The 23,898-nt window shown below is 40.2% G+C and overlaps 2 protein-coding genes across 3 annotated transcripts in view; both read right to left on the minus strand.

Moving 5' to 3' along the window:
• Positions 1–1,600: 1,600 nt before the first annotated feature.
• On the minus strand, positions 1,601–7,600 carry C18H5orf47 (chromosome 18 C5orf47 homolog). Its single transcript, XM_054389378.1, has 5 exons — positions 7,327–7,600; positions 5,689–5,774; positions 4,136–4,238; positions 2,040–2,089; positions 1,601–1,636 (listed from the first exon to the last, which is right to left on the minus strand). Exons 1-5 carry the CDS (start codon positions 7,598–7,600, stop codon positions 1,601–1,603), a joined length of 549 nt encoding a protein of 182 aa, XP_054245353.1.
• Positions 7,601–19,823: 12,223 nt separating this feature from the next.
• The window catches only part of CPEB4 (cytoplasmic polyadenylation element binding protein 4), a 40,512-nt gene continuing 36,437 nt past the window's right edge, over positions 19,824–23,898 (minus strand). For both annotated transcript variants that reach the window (XM_054388911.1, XM_054388912.1), the window contains one exon: positions 19,824–20,753. In XM_054388911.1, coding sequence (XP_054244886.1) covers positions 20,526–20,753 — 228 coding nt within the window. In that variant the 3' untranslated portion in view covers positions 19,824–20,525. The remainder of the gene's footprint in view (positions 20,754–23,898) is intronic.

Genomic DNA, 23,898 nt, shown 5'->3' on the forward strand with positions numbered 1-23,898 from the left:
TGTTGATGTTGACTGTTCTGTTGATCCTTTTTCCATTAAAATTAATTTATCCACAACTTCTCTGTGCCTGTATGGGATGGGGAGGAAGTGCAGGATGCACAAAGAAATGGCACCAAAGAGGTGCAGAAGCATTGCTGAGTCCCAAATCAGATCCACCAAGCTCCAAAGAGCACTGAGCCATCACCATGGCTGAGACATCTCCAGTGGTGAGGGAAATTATGGAGGAGGACTCCCCTGTCCCTTTCCCCATAGGAAGCAGCCCTTTGGTAGGAAAGCCCAGAGAGATGGGTCTGTGCAGGACTCAGACAGCCCCACCCTTTTACAAGGGCTTGTAGTGATAGGATGAGAAGGAATGGTTTATGCTTCAGGAGGTTAGGTTTAGACAGGATATTAGGAAGAAATTCTTTTAGAGTGAGGGTGATGAGACACTGGAACAGGTTGTGCAGGAAGGTCATGAATGCCCCCTCCCTGGAAGCATTCAAGGCCAGGTTAGATGAGGCCTTGATCAACCTGGTCCAGTGCAAGGTGTCCCTGCCCATGGCAGGTGGGGTTGGAACTAGATGATCTTTATGGTCCTTTCCATACCTAAATAATTCTATGAATCTATAAACTGTCCTCAAAAAGGCACATTACAGTTGCATACTTGCAGTGTTACTATTAAGGAAACAGATTCAACCCCTCCAAATGCTTTGCTGCTCAGTGATGATCACTGGCATGTTATTAAAGCTCAACACTCTGATATTCCAGTCATGATATCTGCAAACAATAAGACCTTAAGCAATGAGAGAAAAATCCTTTTATTGACACCAAGGATGTCTAATTGTGACAGGTGAATGTTTTCTCTACAGAGATGAAATCCACATACTTATTATTTTTATGCAGCCTTCATGTTCCATTTACACAATTTGCTAGTTTAAAAGGGTTTAACAGTCAATCAAGAGTTCAAGTACAAAAGTCTATAGCAGAAGAAAATGATACTGTGTTACTGAAGCCAGCTAGGTAAACAGTATCTTCTGATTATGATGTCATTATGTGCTTCACAATGAGCAGCAAGACAGAAAACATTCACCTGGTTTCATATTCAAAATACTTGCTGATGTACAAATGGATGAGTGAACAGAAGAGTAATTTTGTATTATTTTAATATAAAAAAGTCAAATTTATTCAACTCAGAAAAAAAAAAGGAAGAAAAAAGTGTTTCTTTATATCTAGTAGGAAGTTCTGCCTTATTGAACTTGTTTGTTTATGATTCTGACAAGCTACAAACCAACCCAGATATAAATAGAGAGTCAACACTAAATGTGTATCTATTCTTTCTCAAGCAAACTGTCACAATATTATGCTCCCTTAAACACTTTGGAAAACTAATGGCTAAGTGAAACACTAGACTTAATGGCTTGAAATAACTCTCTCACAACAGAGCTGTTTAAAAGCCACTGTGAAAACAAATCTCTTAAACAGAAACACATATGCCGAACAAACAACAGAGGACCTGTGTTCACTGAAATCATTTGCAGTCTTTGCCACCAACTTCAGTAAGAACTACATCAAAATGAAACCTTCCACAATTTCTATATTTCCTTTTGGATTGAGTCTTCCTTTATTTTCTTGCTACCCAGCCAAATATAGATGACTCCTAGAGAAAAAAAGAAAAAAGAAAAAAAAAAAAAAAAGAGAAGTGCTGCATTCATTTTAATATTTAAAAAAAAAAACCCACACGTAAAGTGTGAGAAATAAAGTGTCTGTTCAGATTCTTTGGATTTACTGTAGTCCATCACAGAAAGATTTAGATCAGCAGAAATGCAAAATCCACCTCCCAGCCTTGGCAGTACACGCTGCCCTTCCTGCTGAGGACAGAGCTATTCTGCTTCCCAAACACGACTGAAATCTTTAAAAATATTTGAGCCCAATGTCAGTAACACTGAATAATACAACCACTACTTATTCATAACATTAAACAATATCAATGTGCTTTTTTTAATATGTCTATATTGCCCATTTTAGCCTTTAAGCTTGCAATTAATGAACTCCATACATACCCTGTCCAGGCAGGACACCTCATTCTGTGAGCTTTGGCTCATATCATTACCTATGGGAGAATATTATATGGAGGAACACTGTCACTTTCAGTCACAATGAATCCAATCTTAACTGCAACATTCCAAGGACTAAATAAGTAGCATTGGGAATCAAGTATATTTTTGTTCTCTCAAGAAAACTATTTACAGAGGCAATACAATGCAGCACTAATTTTCTAGCTTTATTAATCTAGTAAAAAAAAAAAAAAAAGATAAAAATTAACCCAGTTTGGCTGGAAGGGACCTCCAAGGGTCATCTAGTCCAACCTCCTCTGCAATAAGCAGGGGCATCTTCAACTAGATCAGGTTGCTCAGAGCCTTCTTGAGTCTCCCCCTTGAATATCTCCAGAGATGGGGCCTCAACTACCTCCCTGGGTAACCTATTCCCCATAGTAAAGAACTTGTTCCTAACATCCAGTCTAAATCTACTCCTCTGAATTTACTAATCCATATTCATATCCATTATACATACACCTTAACTGCACACAAAAATGTCTGCAATGTTCTAAGCTGTAGGAGCAAGTATGCAGAACCTGGTAGATATAGTAGAGAAGCACAGTGTGACTTCTGCAAAAGCTGGTAGAGCAGAAAAAAGTCCCTACTGACCCAAAAGACACCAATTCCTCTTCACCAAACCTCTCCTGACTTAGCAGGAAGAGTGCCCATGCCTACAGAGGCATAAGTACAGATAGAGACACAGTGCTACAGCTGCTTTCTCACTACAGCAAAAATAAATGAGCAATAAACTGGATGAACATTACACCATATAGAGAAGCAGACAGTGTTTTAATTGATGGCAAAGGTAAGAGAATAAGGACTAGCAGAGCCAGGAAACAGTGTGCATATGAGGAGAGATTTAGTAGACTGGAACTCCTCAGCACAGAACTATCACAAAGGCCAGTGGAATCTTAATTGGTATCAAGACTGCGAATAGCACATAATGAATACTCAGCATCTCTTAATACCAAAATTAACCAGGAGTTGGTTTTAAGGCAAACAGAAGAAGTGCTTTCCCAAATAATCCAGACTAATTGTGGAAATGTATCGTGGCAGCACATTGTGGAGTTTCTCCTACAACCCCAATAACATCAACTGTAGGTAACAGGGAACAGTCATTGGGGTAGGCAAATTTCTGGTTTGAACCAGAATTGCACTTTTTTTTTTTTTTTCTCACAAAGAAAATTTTTGAGGGAATAGATTTGCCCATACATGCCAAGAAAATAATCAGTGCAACACAACATTGTACAAAAATAGGATGCAGGCAACAACGGGCATACATTGTGGTACTTACCCTAACATGCCTACATGTGGAAAACTTCCATCCACACAAATATAACCTAAGCAGAAGTTCTATGTGGAAGATGCTATTTTTTACCTTTTCTGGTAACTCTTCATGGATTAGCAGCCTGCAATGCCTAAAAACTCAGCAAGAGGTGAGGCTGGAAATTCCAATTACATTTATAAGCACGCACATTGTATGATCTTAAATTGTGCAGCAACTACAATGTCTCTAATTGAAGTTGGCTCGATGCAGAGCACCAGTTTTAATTCCTGAGTCATTTTCCAGTAATGAAATAGCTGTATTCAGGGCACAGTGTGAGAACATGTTTGATGGTTATGTTAAATTGTATTACAGCTACCTTTGGGGAACATCTAATTTACTTATTGTCTATATGAAACCAACCACTATTTTTCTACATTAAAAAAAAAATTTATTATTCAAACAAGTACTGTCTTAGATTGCTCTGTGAAAGATATATTTCATGTGTTGAGAAAGGCTTGCAGGTATTTTGTGTTCATGTTGTTAACGTTAGACTGCAGCAAACACTTTTGTCATCCTGCCTCCATATTACATACATAGAAGTCCCTCACACAAGGCATTTTCAAATATGGCTACAAATGTCTAAAGTATGTAATAAATTCCATCATTTGTGAGTTTAAAAACTTACTACCCAAACAGTTGAATTAACCTTAAACTCTGGGATCTTATCTCCAAGCACTTGCATTAATAATTTGTTTTCTCTAGTGTAATCAAACATCATCAGTTCATTGCCTACCTTCTCCATTAAGCTGACTGCAAGCCAAGAGGCGACTTCTGAACTTCTCATTTTCTTCAGTCATTTTTGAAATTACTTTCCAGACCTTAAACCAGACTTTGGACTGAAAGATTAAATTGAACTTTTTCACTGAAGCGTATAAGAAGTTTGCAGTAAAACATCTATAGTGCAGAACTTTGAGTTCTACAGCATGACTGTGAAGTCCAGCTGGTTTTTGTGAGGATTGGGAAGGGGGAGATGTAGAAGAGGGATATATGTGTGGGGTATAAAATAGGAAGAATCATGTCTATTTAAAGTAAAAAAAATTACTCCACATGAGATATCCTCCTTCATCGCCTAGAACTCTTGTTTATCCAGGACTTGAAGTGCCCTTCTAGATAAGAAGAGCATAAGAAAATGTGCCTAAAGCCATTAAACTGTCTTCAAAGTAATCCAAAATGGGAGGAAAAGCTGAGATTGCTTATTTTTCTAGGAAAAAAATCCTTCTCATGTAATCTTTCAAAATCTTTCAACAGCCACAATATTCAGACCCCATGCTCGAATTGCAGAACAGCAACAGCCTTGTCTATTTCATATCAAAATCTATATTAATCTGGTGTATAGATCTTGATGACCTTTATTTTAGAGGAATAAGGTTCCACCTCTACTGGCAACATTTCAAACCTGTGTGCTGAAAATATTGAATTGGAACCTTTGACAAAGACATTCAGACAGAGAGGCAGTCTAGCAACTGTAAGTGGCTGTTAACATGCTACCATGATGACTTTTACTGGACCCCATCTGTGAAACTAGTTTAAATCTAAAGATAATTTCTTTCTCATGGACATTTATTGCTAAAACATAATATATATTCCTCATTCTTTTGGAAGACTATTTAATATACTGGGAGAGCAATATTGTAGTATGTTATTAGCTGTTCCTCTGAAGTCAGTAGTATTTTGCTGGTTTTAAATCAAGTATCTGTGACATTACTATATTACGGACTAGCTGATTACTTATACTTCACACATTACAAAATCTCCTAATGAGTTACTGTCCTAACAAATGTGCCTTTAAAAAATTTCAAGCATTTGTTGAACTACTGAACAGGAACAGAAATGCATTTATGAAACAAAGTCATTTTGGGTTGCCAGCAGTATGCTGTTAATACCTCTGATTGGTGTCTTTGCTTATTTGTAACCTGTGGGATTTCTTTGCTTAAAATATAAGAGGAAGAGGAGCTGCAGAGCTTTTCCCTGCTGGGTTTCCCCCAGCAAAGTGTGCAGCACCCTGGCCCCAATCCCACAAACCATTTCAGTACAGGCTTTAAGTCAACAGCATATCCTCATTTTTCAAGGTAAGCACACACTTAAGTGCTTTATTGAATGAGAGCCAGAATTTTAAAGCCTCCAGAGAGGGAAAATAATACCATTTTTCTTTTCTGTAAGGTTTTCGGTAACAGACTACCAATTCAATTCAATCTCCCTCACACTTTCACATAGACATACAGAGAACAAGCAGGAAGCAATTTTCTCAAATGCAAAGGCAGCTAATTCAGCTCCCACTTTTAATACCTTCTGCTTCTTTCGTTTAATTACTTTATCATTTCTTGAAGGGAAGGGAAAGTCAAAGGTGTCAGCTTTAGTCTCTCGAAGGTCACCTAGGAAGAGAGTTTAGAAAGCATATTCCAAGTGTTTACAATACATTCCTGAGGAAGCTGTAGGTCTTCCAGAGGTCTTATTTTTGGTCCCAGCAGGTTACAGGATATCATCATACTGACTATTGCTTTGCTTACTTCCTCTGTTATAACCAAGGGGCAAGCTCCACAAAATGGATTTCAAAACTGTATGGCAGCCAAAAATCAAGACAATAGGTTTCTGGGCAATACAAACTAGCTTTTAATTCCCAGTTTTTCCCCTTGTTATGGCAGCTACTAAAATTCTGCCTGAGCTTAAAGAGCAGGTGAGTAGCCTGATGCAAGAAACTAGAAGACAAATCACCTCTTCTAGCACTAAAAAACAGAATCAAGAAGGGCAACTTGATCTTGTGGACTCAAGACAGTCAAAAGGAGGAAAGATCTAGGTGAGTTCCTAGTGGGTTGAGGACAGGAGCTTTCCAAGGAGCTGTGGGACAGGCAGTGCATGAGCAAAAGATCAACCCTTGTGGGGCTGTTGAAGATGGTCAGAGCTGCATGCTTAACCCCTGCTGCTGCAAGGCTTCAGGCAACCACAGCCCCATCACCAGGTTTCTAAGGCAGCCACATCACAGGAGCAAGGCTTTGAGCTACTGGTAGTCACAGACTGCCTCCAAGCCACAGGCTGATATGAATTAGATAATACCTCAGCAGAACTCATGCTCTTCACCACAGATTCTTGTAACATTGTGCTTTGTCATCTTTGGAAAAATGTCTTCTAAGGAAGGAAAAATTCAAGAAAATTAAAATATCTCAAAAGCAACAAGTTAGTAGAATTCAGGACCACCCTATTGGTTTCACCCATCATTTCCAGCTCTCACCCAGGCTTCTTCTCTAGAGCCAGGGCATGTTCTCCATTTTCATTCCCTTTCATTCTGTGAAGCAGAGCTATGTTTTATAACAGATCACAAGCAGTTGAAAACTGCCTAATCTTTTTTTGTTTGCTTTTATAAAAGAAGGCACCCACACCCATGCCCATCCCAACTTTCTCTGGTCACAGTCACAAAGAAAGAAAATTAAGAACCATCTCTGAGTTGTCACAGCAACGAGGGAGCCAGCAACATGGTGGGTCTCTGGTTAGACAGGAATCTCCAGAGAAGAGGCAGGAAGGAGCCACAAGTTCAGCATGTAACAGAGCAGCTCTGTTGGATGTAGGCTATTTTTTGCCTTACTTCTGTCACAGGAAAGGACAGGCACTGCAGACAGCTGCCTCACCTCATAGGATGGGGTTGCTGTAGCTCCGCAGTGTAAGAAATCAGGGCAAAAAGATTAAATTACTCATTCCTAAGTTTAACATCACATTCCACCTCCTGCCCAAATCCACAGTCTGACTGTACTGGGGCACATTAACAACACCCAGCATGGACAACTTGACTGGGCGGGAAGGCCCCAGTGGGACAGGATCATCAGCATGCTGCAGGGAATGGTTTCCCGCCAGAAATGGAAGCCGTAGCAGGGGCTCAGCCCTGTGCTCTCCAGTGCCCAGGTCACAGAGGTCCCTGGGCTCAGTGACACTTACCATGATGGTGGCTGACAGGCCTCACCAGGCCACAGCTCCCCACCTCCTGTGACCTGCCTGAGGTGGCAGGGATGGCCACATCTCCTGGCACTCGGGTGGCCTTTCTCTGCCTCCCAGCCTTCCCTGTGGGGCTTGGCCGGGAAAGCGTGGGCTTAGCCTGGCCCACCCCAGCCTTTCGGCAGCCCCTGCTGTAGCGGATAATGGAGCCACAGCGGTGGGAGCCAAAGCAGTTGACATAAACAAGCTGCATGGGTGGCTTCCCCTCCTCTGCCATCTGTAGTGTAGCAGGAGGGTGGAGAGGCCTGGCTGAGGCATGGCACTGAGGGGAGGCAGAGGCTCTGGGGGTGAGTGGCTTGGCTGCTGCACTGGGGGATGCACAGCACCTGCCACCCCATCCTCTGCACAGGCATGGCATGGGGGGACCTGCAGAGCACCCCTCCTGCCTCATGCTCCTTGACTGCCGTCGCCCCATTTTAGTGTCCCAGCTAGACACTGACAGAGGGAGCAGGAAAGACCAATAAGCTTAGTGCAGAGTGTAGGAGCAGGCCTGGTACCTTCCCAGCCTCATGTGCTCACTCGCTCACACTCTCTCTCTCCTCCCTCCCTCTCTCTCTTCCCCACCCCCCACCCTGCTTCTCTAGTAACCTGCCCCACCAGGTTGCTTTTAGCCAGCATTAGTTAGGGCCTAGCAGAGAGCGTGATGCCTGAAGTCACGTCCTGATGTATTCCACTCAAGTTATTGATAAAGTGATACAGGGGACTCCAGGCTGAGGGCAGTGATGTATTGTCTGCTTCTGCTGCAATCTACAGAGGGAGGAATAAGCAGTTCCTCTGCAGTTCCTGCACTGATGCAATGAATTTTCACACCAGTGAACTGCAAACAGCTTATCAGCTAGTGCATGAGGGACGGCTCCAGCCACCTGCAGAACAACATTTATGAAGCATTAACTAAATACCTGTTGTCATTTTGTCCTTCAAGCAACATCAGGCACACGTGTGCCTTGTCTGACAGTGAAAGGATCCCATGGCAGTCAGCTGTCCTTCACACAAAGGTGCTCTGCAGACCTGCCCCACTGCAGCAGCACATTTATAAGACATAGCCAGTGACAAGTGGGATCTCTCAAACCATTTAAGAGCACAAGTCCCAGTGACTTTTTTTTCTTTTGCACTGAAGTACTGGTCCATATTAATTCCAGAGTTTCTGCACACTTAGCTGCTCAGAGGAGAGAAAGCATTGCAAATTAGAAATGCTAAACTCTATGAAAAGAGCTTTTTCTAATTGCTTTAGCAGCACCTGCCATATGAATGGCACTGGTAATGTGTCGTCCTTGCAAATGGATCTGAAAAGACCACAAAGCAAACAGGATTCTTTCCCTAGCATTTGAGGAAGCTCACAGTACTCAAGGTCTCGAGAGCTGCTGTCACCTTGTCTCCTCGGCAGGACAAGGTGCTGTGCAGAGGGACCCCACGAGGTGGCAGCCTTACCTTCCGAACAAGCCTGTGTCCTGCTCCTGCCTGACAGGAGGACAGAGGGGAAAAAACACAGCACTCTTCTGCGGAGTATCCCAGGATTTCCAGCTATTTCATACACTGTCAGGAACAAACATTTGGTGCGTGCAGCTGAAAAAGAGAAAAACAACTTCCAGGGGCATAGCCTGACAATTTGCCAAAGTAAACTTTGTTATTTCCTAATGGTAAAAGAGCATCTACTGCAGGCTCCAAAGTGTACAGGGTAAAAAGGAGGTCATGGGCATGATACAACAACCGAGTCAGTAGTCTTGGGATCAACTGTGATCTCAAAAAAAAAAAAAACCAACCAAAAAACCCACAAAAACACAAACCACAAAGACCAGAGCTTAACCTGAGCTAACAAATTGGCCTAGCGAGGCAGCTGCCAGAGACTTCAATTTGGGAATGTTAAACCCAGAGAAGGCAACTGAATTTCATCATTAGAAACTGATCCTGGAGTGCAAACTTCATCGTGTCCATTAATCATGAGCCTTGGTAAAGAAAGTAATCCCTTTGTTGAATGACACAAGTCTCAGTTCACACTACAAAAAAGAAAAAAAAAAAAACAACAATCAAACAACAAAACCCAAACAAAAACCCCGACAACACCCTCCCCCCCCCCCCCAAAAAAAAACACCACAGAAAAAGCAAACTCAAAACCAACACAGAAACACACACAAACCTGAAGAGCACCATTTTCTTTCCATTTCTTTCCATGATTGTCCTTGCACTGTGCATGAACACTTGCTGCAGCATCTTCCAGACCAGGAGTTGCATTTGCCAACTGGCAGGCTGCTTCCTTCCTATAGCCCTGTCAGGGCATTGCAGCTGCCAAATCAGTGGTTTTTCTCAGCATCTGTATTTATGGAATATGCTTCCATCCTACTAATACAAATGCCTTGTGTGGCACATTTTGTCCACTTTTCCCATCAGTGCATTGCCAGGACTTCAATTTCAAATGTAAATTCACTTCAGATGCCTTTCAGGATCTACTGCTACTGACAAAAATCAACATCACCTAAAATCTATGAGCAATCTATGAAACTGGAAAATTCAGCTTTTAGTGGCACACAGCTCTTCAGCCTCCTTTCTACATGTGTGAACTGACTACCAGCTAGCCAGTCTCTGTATTTATCACTTTGGACAAACATCTCAGCTTTTCATCACAGCTTCAGCTGTCTAGTTAAATATAGACCAGATTCTAGCTTTCAGCCTGCCATGTGGTTTGTATTCAAATGTTAGCTTCTCCAGCTCAGAATTTGCATTGTTTCCTAAATTCTGTTGTTTTGGTTTTAGTTAGGCCAAGTATGCATCATCATTTACTGACTATCATTCTAAAATAAGGTAGGTTTTAGTAGTGGCATGCCTGCTGCTTATGCCAAGGAGAAGGAAAGAAGGAGCCAACAGAACACTGCTGCATGCTAACTGAATGACTCCCCGATTCTCTAGTGATTCCCTGCAAAAAGGAAACTTCTGCTGTTGGAGACTTTTTTTTTTTTTCTATGAGGATTCTTTGCAATGGAGTTCAAGTACTCACAGGATTCTACATAATTCGGGCAAGGCAGATTGCTTATTAACTATTACATTATCTTGATCAACTGCAAATTGTGAATACATCTGGAATGTGCATCTGAGCACTGTTAATAGGGATTTCCATGTGGAAAGTATGCTAATTCTAAATGCTACAGAGTCAAACCTTATTAATTATACCCTCAGCAGTAGCACAAACAATTACTGTTTCTCCTTTGTTGTCACAGAATATTTAGTAAGAGTCACTGGAGTGAGGCATTTTCTTAGAATGTGGTTACTTTACAAAATACACTGGGGACCATTTATTAGTATAAGTAGGAATCATTATAAAACAAACCTCACCACTTCTGGTAAATGGAAGCAACACATTATGCCTTCAGCTTTTGCTTACTTGTAAAATGTTGTGATTTACACTGGAACTCACAGTTAATTATGTAAGCAATAACACAGTGCAGCAAGGAGATAAAATGGCCAGCTGCCATTTTAACACACCTGCATTTCATAGTAATGCACCCACATAGCTCAGATTGCTTTACAAGTCATACATGGGGGAATCACTTCATCCACATCAGTCATAAGGAAAGGCATATTTTCCTACTTCTCCATGCTGCACAGAAAAATATTTAGCAGGCTACATGCTAAGTTTGTTATATAAAAGTCTGACCCTCCCCTTGAGACTGTCAAATCACCAGCATCCATAGACTTCATAACCAAACACCAAGTCAGTGAGACTGAAACCCTTGCTTAGAAGAACTTTGTGTTACAGCATTTAAATAGGATTGCCAATCTGAAATAAAGCTATGGGGGGAAATCAAAGAGGCAAAATAAACACAAAATGCTTGTAGTCAAATGGATACAGCAAAAGGCAAGCAAGGACTTCAGTTTCTCTGATTTCATTTTTCCACACAAGTGTGGAAGTTATTGGTATTTAATGATGACATCCTTTGTTTCCAAATCTGAGATAGCAAAACCTTACCATATTTCAGGCTGCAGGGACTGTGATATTAAATGTTATTACTGCTGTTCCAGGGAATGTGCAGTTAGGACCCTGTGTGAGCACACAGATGAGGTCAAGTCTGGTCCTACCTGTGGTAAACCTCCAGACACCGTTCTCTCACATCCTGGAACAATACTGGATCAGTACAGGATGAAAAGCCAAAATCACTAAATCATCCATGCTAATGTTGGTCTTCCAAGCCCATCTGTCCAGGCTCACATGTTCTTAGCCTTTCTTCTGAAATCTATCATGGTCTCAGGCTGAAGTGTGCCTGCAGGCTAATATAATCAGCAATACATCTGTCTGCTTGTGTAAGACAGTCCTATTTAACTACAATATAAATACCACTGAACACACTCATTCCTCAGCAGTAAGCCCACTGTGTAATGGTACTATGGTCTTTGCAGAACTGCTCCAGATACTGAGCATTCACTCCCTCGCTACCCCCAGAGACAGAAGGATGCTGCCAGAAAAGGAACAGAGCAGGGTTTCAGTCTCCAAGGACTGCTAGCTCTGCAGAGGAAATGGAAGCAGTCAGTGCTTTGTTCTGCCATCACATTCCTCTAAAGACATACCCCTGTAAAGGCAGCACTTGAGCAAATTTTCTTGCCACTGACTGAAGAGCTGAGTTGATTCTGCCAGTGTGTACAGAGCAACATCTGCCTGTGAACAGCTGGCCTGCTGAAGCGAAGCTGGGGGCTACTGCCTGCTGCTCACAATGAGAATGTTCCCCAAAAAACCTAAGAAATTGAATTTAACTCACTGCAAAGAAAATTCAGAAACATTTGGCATGAATGTACTCCATTCACAAACCAGTACTGGGCATCTGCTTTAAAATGACAAGCACTGTCTTGAAAAACGACCCTTTGCTAAATTGACAGCTTAATGCTTTCAAACTGATCCTGTTTGATGAGTCAGCAGCACTATGAGCTGGTGATTTAGATTGAGCAAACATTTTCTCAGATGTTGGGTTGAAGAAGGTTGGCAGAGACTGTTTTATTTTGTAGAAACACATTGCTCTGTGAATTGCCACAGATTACACAACTGTGTTAAGAGTTACTAAGGCACACAGCATGTGTTGCTTCCATCCACACTACCAGTCTGCCATTTCAGTAAAATCAACGTTCTTCATTCAAATGAAGAACACAGCAACTCATCTTGCTATAGAGTTTTGGAACAAAAAAACTTCCATGTAGCTGAGAGCAATAAAACTAAGTCCATTTTGAACTTTAAGGTTAATGCAACACCAAAAATATGTTCTCACAGTTAGCCTTTACCTGCACAGGGGATTTAATCTCAGCTTCCATGATTCAAAAACTTGTATTTCAGAAAGAAAAACACAATCAAACACAAATCTTACCTATTTCTGTGTTTTATATATATATACATGAGGAGAACTGAGAACTTTTGACTAGAAAATTTGCTGAAGGAACCTCAACAGAATAGTACCACACTGTGGTCTCCCAGGCTCCACAAACAAGGCGATTGATGGAGCTTCCCTTGGCAATAGATACATTCCGCTGTGCTAGGATTTAGTATCAAATTGTCTTTCTGACAAGCCCTACAAAAAGTCAGCAAATTATAGTTCATGTGTCATGAAAACAGATGATAGCTGAGAGCATTAATCAGAGCATCAAGTTCTAGAAAGTCTTTTTTCCCATCTAAAATGGGGAGCTCAGTAATGTATTTAGAGCAGTGATTCACATCCCCCTGCCCCCTTCGATTTCTATGACTGCAAAGACAGCTGCAAGTATATTCTTATCCCAGAGGCTGTTTTTCATACTGACAGACTGAATCAGCTTATTTTACACAGAGGAAGAGATGTCAGTGTTTTTTCCTCATCTATCCTTTCTGAGGCTATTATTTGTCTTAGATTTCCTGTAGGCAAGCAATGTGCATTTTGGACTGTGGCTGAGCAGGCTTTCATAGCACTGAATAAACAGCAGCTGGAGAATTGGGACAGACAGTAGAAACTGTCCAGCAATGACCTGACAGCTAAGAGATTCTCTTTAAAATACACCTTAGCCTTTAAATCATTACTAGATGGGTTATATCCATCTCCACCCAAATGGAGTTTCTTCACTGATGTGGAATGTAGCAGTTCATTTAGTGAAAGCAGCACCCAAGAGAAAGCTGGTGGCTGACTGTGCTGAAAGAAAATAGTTGAGATTCATGTACTGTGGAAATTCCGAAATTCCACCCAGCAGGCACACCTCCATCTTCTGGAGCCTGCCTGGAGCACTTATTTATTTATAGTTTCAGGACAAACTGAAACCCAAAAGGGAATTGTTATATCATCTTTCTTAGAAACTTACTTCTTAGCAATTCAGAATCAGCCAAGGCCATCACTACCAAGAGTGATCAGTTTTAGTTTACAACGCTCCAGACTTTCAGCATTTCACCTTATTGCTCATGTAGTACAATTTCATTTATTAAACATTCCACAAAGGACTTTGCACTCTTCACACAGGAAATTTTAGAATGAATATACACATCCCCAACTGTAAATCAGATACTGTATCCTGACAGACACCTCTAAGGTAATAGCATTTTGAATTGAAATCACTCAGGGAGTACCTTGTTTCTGAAGGACATCTCCAATTCCACCACCATGGCATCAAAAGAATTAACCCCCCCGCCTATTCCAGGACCTAATTTCAAGTTAAAAAATGTTATCAGATAAACCATGAATAAGCACATGCTTTCTAGAGGACCATTTGCACTTGAAAACAACGTCAAGAACTTGTTATCACATTGGGAAAGGCTGAACTATGACTACTTCCTAACAATCCCAACACAGATTGCTGCTTCCCTCACCAGCCAAGTCACATGCTAAAAGCTGGTCAATACGGTCTGGTGATGTTCGGCTGGCACAAAATGCAGCACTGAGGAATTCATTGCTCACTAATCCATCTCTAGCCTCTGTATTTTTGGTCCAAAGTGAACCAGAATTTTTTGTTTCAAAGTCATTTTAAGGGATTGGCAGTAACATTTGACTCTTGTCAAAAGCTAGTTTCTAAAGACATTAAGCTTCTAAGTTTGCCTCATCTGAAGGCAGTAGAAATTGAAGTGTTAGCATCTTGCAGAACTAATCCCATTATAGCTCAATTCTGCAAGATCTGCATTTCCTGCAGCACCCACAGAAAAGAAAGATACTCAACATCTATTTAACATTTGCAACACCATTCCTTAGATGATGGCACAAGGGATTAGTGGCTCAGACACCAACAGCAAAGTGCTGTCGGTGCAGTGAGCAGAGTCTGCTTCTACTGCAGTGCTGTATTTGGGGCAGCGGTGTTTCCTCACATGGTACATGTGTGTGTTCCAACTCAAGGCTCCACACAGCAGAGCTACTTCCAGAAATACACTTGACTGAAGCTCACCCCTTTGTATCCAAGTCAGAAACCCAACAAAGTCTGGGGAATGCCTCCCTACTATGAATGCAAAACTCTTGAACCTTTTATGTGCAGATCCTGCTGTCCTTGAAGGGTGAATACATCCAGTTGTAAATGCTTCACCTGACTTTTTAGACATTTTGAGCTTAGGTATTTTAAATGAAAGGCCAACACTAGCAAGCTCTCTAAAATGCTAGACTTCTTCATTCTGTTAGTATCAGATCATAACCAGGCGACAATTAAAAAAAAGCATCCATGCCTGTCCACACCGTGCTTGGCTCCACTCTGGCCCTAGTCTGGTTATCTCTTCATCCTAGCTGCACAGTGGTTTCTGACTTCCATCATACATTACATGTGCCTCAGTGGTATTTTTCTCATTGAACAGGGCACCTGCCCACTTAGCTTGATCTCACAGCTGTGTATTGGTTTCCCTCTTTGTCCCTATGAATTAGCTGCAGAGAGCACCAAGTAGAAATAAGTGATGCAGCTACAGTTCTTTGTCTAGGCTGATGCATTTATGGCTGTGGGAAAAAAAAGCAATGGCAGTGCTGAGGCTGCTGGAAGGCTTTTCCAAAGCTACACACAGCTTCTGACGAACACTCAGCAAGCACCAAATTCACAAAATCATAAAATCAAGCAGTTAGCATTCAGTACTTCCTAATGATTGCATCTGGATACAAGCAGCAAAAAGGGTTCCTCTTACAGCCTGATTCAACAGAGAGCACTTCTACAGTCCTCTGTACATCATCCTTTCCATTCCTGCAGCACTGCACATTGATTTTGTATCATATTAATGCAGTACTTGTGGTACTTGGCATCTCTCAGGTGGCTATACCTGCTCTCACACACCCCTTACAAAACCATGTTTTGAACAGAACAGGACAGCTGAACTTGGCCTAAAGCACTTCACAAATCACATAGCCAGACGTGTGCCATACACTTCGTCAAAATCATTTCCCTGAGCCCCATGAGCTTTAGCCACAAAAATAAAACCTGGAATACTGTGTCCAGTTTTTGACTCCCCAGTTCAAAACACACAGGGATCTGCTGGAGAGAGTCCAGTGGAAAGCTTGAACATCTCTCCTATGAAGAAAGACTGAGAGAACTGGGGCTGTTTAGTTTTGAGAAGAGAAGGCTGAGAGGGCATCTTACCAATGTCTATAAATATCTGAGGGGTGGGTGTCAGGATGAAGGTGATAATCTCTTTTTGGTGGTGCCCAGTGATAGGACAAGGAACAATGGGTACAAGCTAGAGCACAGGAGGTTCCACCTCAACATGAGGAGACAACTTTACAGTGAGGATGACAGAGCACTGGAACAGGCTGCCCAGAGAGGTTGTGGAGTCTCCTTCTCCAGAGGCTTTCAAAACCTGCCTGGATGCGTTCCTGTGAGTCCTGACCTAGATGATCCTGCTTCGGCAGTGGGGTTGGACTCCATGATCTCTGGAGCTCCCTTCCAACCCCTAACATTCTGTGAAACACTTTCTACAGCAAGCTTAAAATAAGGTTAAAAAGAAACATTGAGTTAAAAGTTTTATTCATTCAACATCTCACATTACAAATATTTAAAAATTATATGCATACTGGTATAAATAGTCATTTGCAAACTATTTAATAACATTAATTTTCACTAGCACTTCAACAAATGAACTCTTTAAAAAAAGTAACTTGTGTTATATAACTTAGAGTAGAACATACAAAAATATGAACTTAAACGTGAAAATGACTTTAATAAAAAATGAATTACCCTTATTTAAAATGCTATAATAAATACTACAACCTCCCCATACACAGTAAAAACTATATGGAAATTCAGCCAAGTAGTACAATTAACTGACATACTTAAATAACTTTTCCTTCTGATAATATGAGCAATACATTGGGGGAAAAAAAAACATATTAGGGATTAGTAAAAACTAGACACCCACTTGCTAAAAGTTTCACTTCCAAAAAATATAACAAAAAAATCTGATGAAAATTATAAAAACTAATTATACTTTAAAATTTAAAAATATAAAAAATAAAACAGTTGAATACAATATTGTCCCAATTCTTACAATGCTATCACAGTAGCTTTAAAATAAGATAATAAAATAAAGCAAATGACCAAAACCTTTTATTCCATTTTTTTTTAAAAAATAATCTCAAATTTACATTAGTAGAAAGATTGATTTCTGATTCTTTTCTTTAGAAACACCAGCAAGAAAGAGGATTTACTAGAACAGTAGAAAATGACATTTTTAAATGTCTGCAATTAAAAACAAAGAATTACACTGCAAAGATCTTCCAGAAGTCTGAAATAGGTATTGCACATAACTTGAAGTTAACTTGCCACAATTCATCACATTCAAGTTTTAAATCACCTTTTAACAGAAGGCTTTAACTCTTCAAAAAACAAAAGGGGTGAATTATCAAGTCTTTCCAACAGCATCCTTATAAAACACTAAATTCATTCGCTGCAAGTTTTAAATTTGCATTCTGCAGAGGTCTGTGTATGGAGAAGTAAGATACTATATACCAAAAAAGCACGGGGCAGTGGGGTTCCTTTACATATAAAATAATCAGAAACACTTTATTTTACATTGCAAAAATAACCATGTAATTACTCTGTAACTACATTGTAAATACATGGCCAGTGCCATGCTAGTGTGATCAAACTACATGCTCATTAAACCCCTTTGCAAATTGAAGTGAGAACCCTAAGACTGGTAACCCGACTACGTGTTCGTTGTATTCGGAGCTACACAGTAACCCCAACTACAAGTCCCACCTAACCAGGAGGACATGTAATCACCATTTAAGTACAGAGTAATGTCTATAATTGTTTATGCCCTGTAAATCGAAGTGTAACCAAATAATCTGTAAACACGCTTGTCACACAATCACAAGTGAATATTAGTAGAATAACGATTTCTTACATTAGTCATGCATACTAACATTACACGCCTGCCACCTAGCAGGCTCTCTTTTACTCTTTAAACATAATTTAAAAGAGCAGACACATTTCTGCATCAAACACCTAACATCAATTGTTTTTATTGAGATTAAAAATGGCTAAACATTCACCAAAAACGTTCTGCGTTTGTGTATCATCTTTTAAAAACTCAGTAAGAAGCGGTAGACAATTTTGATGTTTCTTGACTTTCTCGATTTCTACACTATAGTTATGCATTTAAATTTCATGGGTCTAAAGACAGTGTTATTTGTCACTTTCATGCTTTTCTTCTTTAATTCTCAACTTTACATAGACTATTTTCTTAAATTATATGTACACCAAATACCTGGTGCTGGGCTAAGATGTTTAAGCAACATGCTTTCTTTTCTCTGCAGATTCTAAAATAGCATTGCCAGTGCACGACATCCATAATTCAAAATGTATGCAGAGCACTGAAATGTATAAAAAGCAGAATATAAGAAAATAAAATTTATTAAAATTATTTATATTAAAAAATGAAGTATATGAAGATCTCTCAGTAATAAAAGTACAAAAAGCTACTCTTTGCAATATGAAAAATTGAGGTATTGCATAAAGAGATATCCCGTCAGTGAAAAGTGTGCCTAAAAATGCTCACTGTTGGAAAAACAAGATATACAAAAGTAGTGCATAACAAATATACATTATGTGCATGACAAAATAAGTTAGCTACAAAACACTGTACCGAAATTCAGCAGGTCATGTACAAAGGGAAAATTATTATTCAAAGCTAGTTCTCAAACAGTGTTATTTCTCGTAATGGTAACCCATCTCACCTGTTTACTGGGTAGGATCGGCACAATAGCACACCCCAAGCCACCTACAAGCATTAAAAAAATTAAAGGAACATTCCAACTATAATTATGTACTTCAGAGAAAAAAAAGTCCCTGACAATCTACACAAGAGCACTCTGCATTTGCATTACTGTTGTCAATATTTTCAGGGATTTCATTAAAAGCAGCTCCCTTTCTATACTTGACTAGTAGACAGCAAATGTCTCCATTTTGACCTTTGGAACTTGGTAAGGTAATAGTTCATTAAAGCCTGTATTGAAAATAAAAACTGCTTCTCATAAAGATAATCTGGGCTCGGGGAAGGGGATGGGGGGGGGGGCCGATGAAGGCTTTTAACGGGGCAGGTGTTTTCCGAGCAGTGCTGAGGCAAGTCTTTGGTTTGAGAGAATCTAGGATGGAACCAGATGCCACTTGGGCAGTTCAGAAGACTGCCACTAAATTTTTTTGTTTGCACACTGCTAAATAATCTGTTGAGAATTTGGCCAGGGCGTTAGTTCAAAGTAATAAAAATAATTTTCAGAACTACTCCTTCATTCAACTATTTCAAACTAAAACCCCTGCACCCACTCTTTATCACTCAATTAACATGTACTGTGTTAATGCTTCTCAAGGTAGGACTTCTTTATAATAAAGCAGGCATTAACTTAGCAATGTTGGCACTTCAAATCCCTGTGTTTCTTTATTTCTCCATATTAAGTTCTGAAAGAGGTGGAATTTTAGCTGGAATTTTTTCTGCAGGAAGAGTAAGAAAGGAACATGCATAACTTGCACCATTTCATGCACAGATTCAGAAAACAGTGCAAAACAAGACTTGGAAACTACAGAAGGTGCATGCCTTCTGCTGCAACTAAGTTAGAGGGCATTTAAAACTAACTTTGCATCCAAGATGGGAAACGAATAAGCAGCCAATTTTAGTTCATGTGATACAATGGAATATCAAAACTTCAGTAAAAATCAGTGATATCCTTGAGGTATCTTTAGGTTTTCTACTTTTTCACGTCAAAATGGAGAACAAAGGCTGGCCCCTGATGAATGTTAGTATATTAGGATATAGAGTTATATATAGCCATCAAAAATAAAATCTATATATTTATCCTTCAGGAGAGGAAATGCCAGTTAACTAGTTGTTATTACTCTAGCTTTGGTAGGATTTCTAGGGCTGTAACCAGACATTTGAGTTCTCTTAATTAAAAAAAAAAAAAAAAAGTGCACTCCTCCCTCAGTAGTAACTTTACTCATCTTTTACATTCAGGAATTCTCAAAAGGTAATAATTTTGATGAAAATATAGTAAGCTCTGCCTATCTCATTAGTAATTTGGATGTGGGTGGTAAGTCAGAGGCATGGTCAAATACATACCGAGCTAAAATTTCAGCCTCAAAACCCTTTACAGATTTTTTTTTTTTAAAAAAGACCATTATTATAATGCTGCTTCAACTTTGTTCATGCATTTTTGTTGCTTTAAACATGCTCTTTCCTGTTGGTAGGTAAATGCTAACTTCATCTGTTGCTGAAAAAATCCGAAGTTGAAAGAAAAAGAGAGGCAAAAAACAGGCTTCCCTGGGGAAAAAGTGTCAGAACAGACCGATAGTGTTACATGGTTATCTTAATAAAAGTATTCTTCTGTTCTTTATTAACAATAATTTAATTAAAAAACCAAAATACTCTATTGTTTCAATTCTCTTAATATTTTTCTCTCCTCTAAGAAAATGTTGCATGAAATTAAGGGTTCTCTCGGTAGTAAAGACAAGAGAATGCAACTCACTTGCAACATGTTATCGATACGAAAAGGAGTTCCCAATACAGTTTTCAATGACAAGATTCTACAAAATATCCATATTATAGGTCATTCTTTCATTATTCTATTGTTAAATTACAGACTACTACAAAAGGACATGCTATCTTGAATCAGAGAAGGGGGGGATGGGGAGGGGAGGGACAATCAGGATAACAGAAGAGTGCACTTAATTTGAGGCCTGCATATGAGCACTGCAGTGATCATTTAGTTCCAGCGGAATGAAATATGTCTTGGGCGATCTCCTCCCTCCTTCACCAGGGGCTTGTGGAATTCCCTGCCAGCGCGTGAATGGATAGCAGCCCAGCAATATTCACAGTAATACTGCAGACAGGTAACATTAGCACAGAAAAATGGAGCAAATTTTCCACCGCAACGGGCCCCCTGACATTCATCACAAAGCTGATCATCCAAGACATATGGCTTAACTTCCACCTGCGTTCAGAAAACGAGAAAAAAGTTTACAATTCGTAGCAGCAACATAGGTAACGACAGTTCCACACTATTTACTATCTGTGTTCTAGCAGGACTAGAAAGGAACAGCACACTCAAGAATTTTCCCCCTCATTACACAGGATCATCACCATTAAACACTCACACTCAGAACTACAGGCACTTAAGAACAACCCTGCTCCCACCATCCTTCTTGAGCCTTAAAAACAAAAAACCCAGAAATCAATGTTCACCATCACTATGCTGTCACTGATTGACAGAAAGAACCAACCAACCTATTGTTACATAAGAGACATACAGATTCACATCCAAACCCTGAAGAATTCTGGGGAGTTATTTTTATGTATGGCAATGCATGATTAAGCTCCTACCCTTTCAGGTAGGAATGTAAACTGTTTACACAACACTGTAACTGCAGATTAAATATGCACGTGGTCTGCAAATTTCAGTGTCTGTATTTCCAACTTTAAAAGATTTCATCTGTATCTTAATAAGCAGCACATTTCTGTTTTCTTTTTCTGTGGCTTCTTCCTCTCAGCAAAAGAAAACCCACCTAATCTGGTCTGGATCAAAAGAGAGGCTTAAGACAGGACTGATGGCCACCTACGCTGTTGGCATTAAGGGCCAGATAATGAGCAGTAATTGAGTACAGCAAACGAAAAGGAGAAGAAAAATGCCTTATAGTTCTTAACTGATAATGACTCACAGGAACTTACCAGCTGGTTCTCCAAAGATACATCTACAAGGCAACATCACAGGCTGCTAGCTTTTCATCTAGGCATTTGCATACCAAGACCCAGCCTGCTGTACTGTGGGCTACAAAACCCTGCTCACAGCACTCCAGAGCATTTTCTCTGTGACAGCAAAGCAAAGCTTCGTGTTCTCTGTATGGAAGATGGCTACAGTGCAGCTTGTTTAGACATTGCTACATGTTTAAATCACAAATGCAGCACTGCCATCCCCTAAAGGTTCAGATTCACCTCAAAACTAGCAATCACCTCCATTCCTCTGCTCAACTGAACTGTCAAGGGTCCATGTGACATCAGAAGTGCAACACAAAACTTCACATTAAAAAAGTACAAGTACAGGTCCTGTTCTAGAAGGGTTTGTGAGCTTTCTCTGAAGTTCATTTGATTAAACGTTTTCACAAACGTTTCCAACTGGTGATCTCTACTCTTATCTCTACTCTTAACCTGTTATCTCTGCATCTGGCTTAGGGATGCTCCTATCTGTATCTCACAAGCTTCAGAGGCATGCCAGCTCATTCAAATAAGGCCATTCACAAGTTCCTGTGCTTTTAAACTTACACAACTTTATCACAGCCCAGACAGGGCACTGCAGTAGTTTGATGTCATTTGTACTAACACTGCATATAAACTACTTGGACACAGTAAAGCAGCCTTTGGGTTTTTTATCCTCAGTTTTTCTCCTCTTCCACTTTCAGAGCTGTGTTTCTTTAACACTCCTCCATGCTATTTAAAGGCTGAATTTGTAAAAGAGCAGAAAAAATATTCCTAACACCACCTAGTTTGCTGCGTAGTTTGAGGCTCAGTATTCATTGAGCAGTCTTCTATACGTGCCAAGAAGAAAACCTACAAATCTGCCATGTGGGCCTCCTTAACATGGCCATTCTCCTGAACCATTATGCCTACTCAGCCATATTCAGAGGCCAAACTACAGCACAGGTAATTAATTATACCTCTGCCTGCTGTAGCCTGCTACTGCAGCACTGGTTTCTGTGCAAGTTTGCAACCCACATATATTAGTCAGAGTCCTCAGCACATTTATTTAGTATGTGCTGAAGTGCCTGTGCCAAATGCAGCCTGCACTTGTTAGTTGTGCTGATCAGAGTGAGGTTTCCCAGCTACAGAGCAGCTTGGATTAAAGCAACTTCATCTGGCACACTTAGGGTGGCAGCACTCATCTGAAGCTCTGCAGTGATGAGTGCTGCAGGCCACTGAGCAGTTAATTTGCATTCTCTTTGAAGGGCACACCCTTTAGCAGCACCTCCTTGCCAAAATTTACAGGAAATCCATTCTTGTTACTAATTTTGTTTATATTTTTACAGAAACACTATTAATAAATAGTACCTTATTAATAAAAAGTAGTCTTGCCATTGTTGTACTTTTATCTCTCTCATATGCCCCAGCCCTCTAATAATGAATCCCCTGAGCACTCAACTCCCTTCATTTCTTCTGAACTACACACAAAATGGGGAAATGAGGAGTGGGAGATAGACAGAGAAATAGATTGCAAAATCTTTGCTAGAGTTCACAAGTACTTACTCAAATTTGTAGTCTCACCAGTTTCAATGGACCTATTCACCCAAGTGTCTGCTTATGCAAGCAGAAGTTGCACAAGGGCAGCCCAAATTATTTGTTCAAAGCTGTACGGAACTTATTTGAGAGCCAAGATTAGAACAAAGACATTCCAATTTGCAGGCCCGCAGTCAAATTGTTGTTACAATTCTTCTACCCAAGCTTCATAGCCACAGCAGAAGTGAAATGATAATCAGCTAAGTTTGGGGATTTTTCTCTCTAGTAAGATTCAGATCAATAATGACCATCATGTAAGAAAAATTCAGAGACAAAGCATGAATTAGAAGAGTAGATGTAAGGATCCAAGTTTCTCAAAATTGTGGCCTGCAGATCACTGTAACTGGCAAAGTCGCATTTTAGATAGATGAAGAGAGCAGAGGGCAAGTGAACTGCAGATCCATTTAGCATATTCCTTTAACTGATAATAATAAGGCAATAAAATAAGTAGACACAGCCTTTACATAAGCTGTGGAGGCTGACTGTGAGGCTGTAATACATGCTAACAAGTTCACAATGCATTGTTGTGATGCTCTTTGGGAACGCCCAGCACACAATGTGTAACAGTAAGGCCAAATTCTGCCCACTCTCTCAAAAGAGGTAGAACAGGAATAAGAAAGGCTCCATCTTTGGCACACACCTTACTCCCTGAGATTGTACAAACACTACAAGTGCAAATACTTGCAGTGGGAGTATATGATGAGTGCAATATTCTTATAAAAGGGCATGGCAGCTGACATGCTTCCCATTATGCAAAGCAATTTGAGAAAGTCTGCTTCACAGTTGCCTCCCACGTTCCAGAAGCAACAGCT

The sequence above is a fragment of the Indicator indicator genome, chromosome 18 (assembly GCF_027791375.1).
Source record: "Indicator indicator isolate 239-I01 chromosome 18, UM_Iind_1.1, whole genome shotgun sequence".
Lineage (NCBI taxonomy): Eukaryota > Metazoa > Chordata > Aves > Piciformes > Indicatoridae > Indicator > Indicator indicator.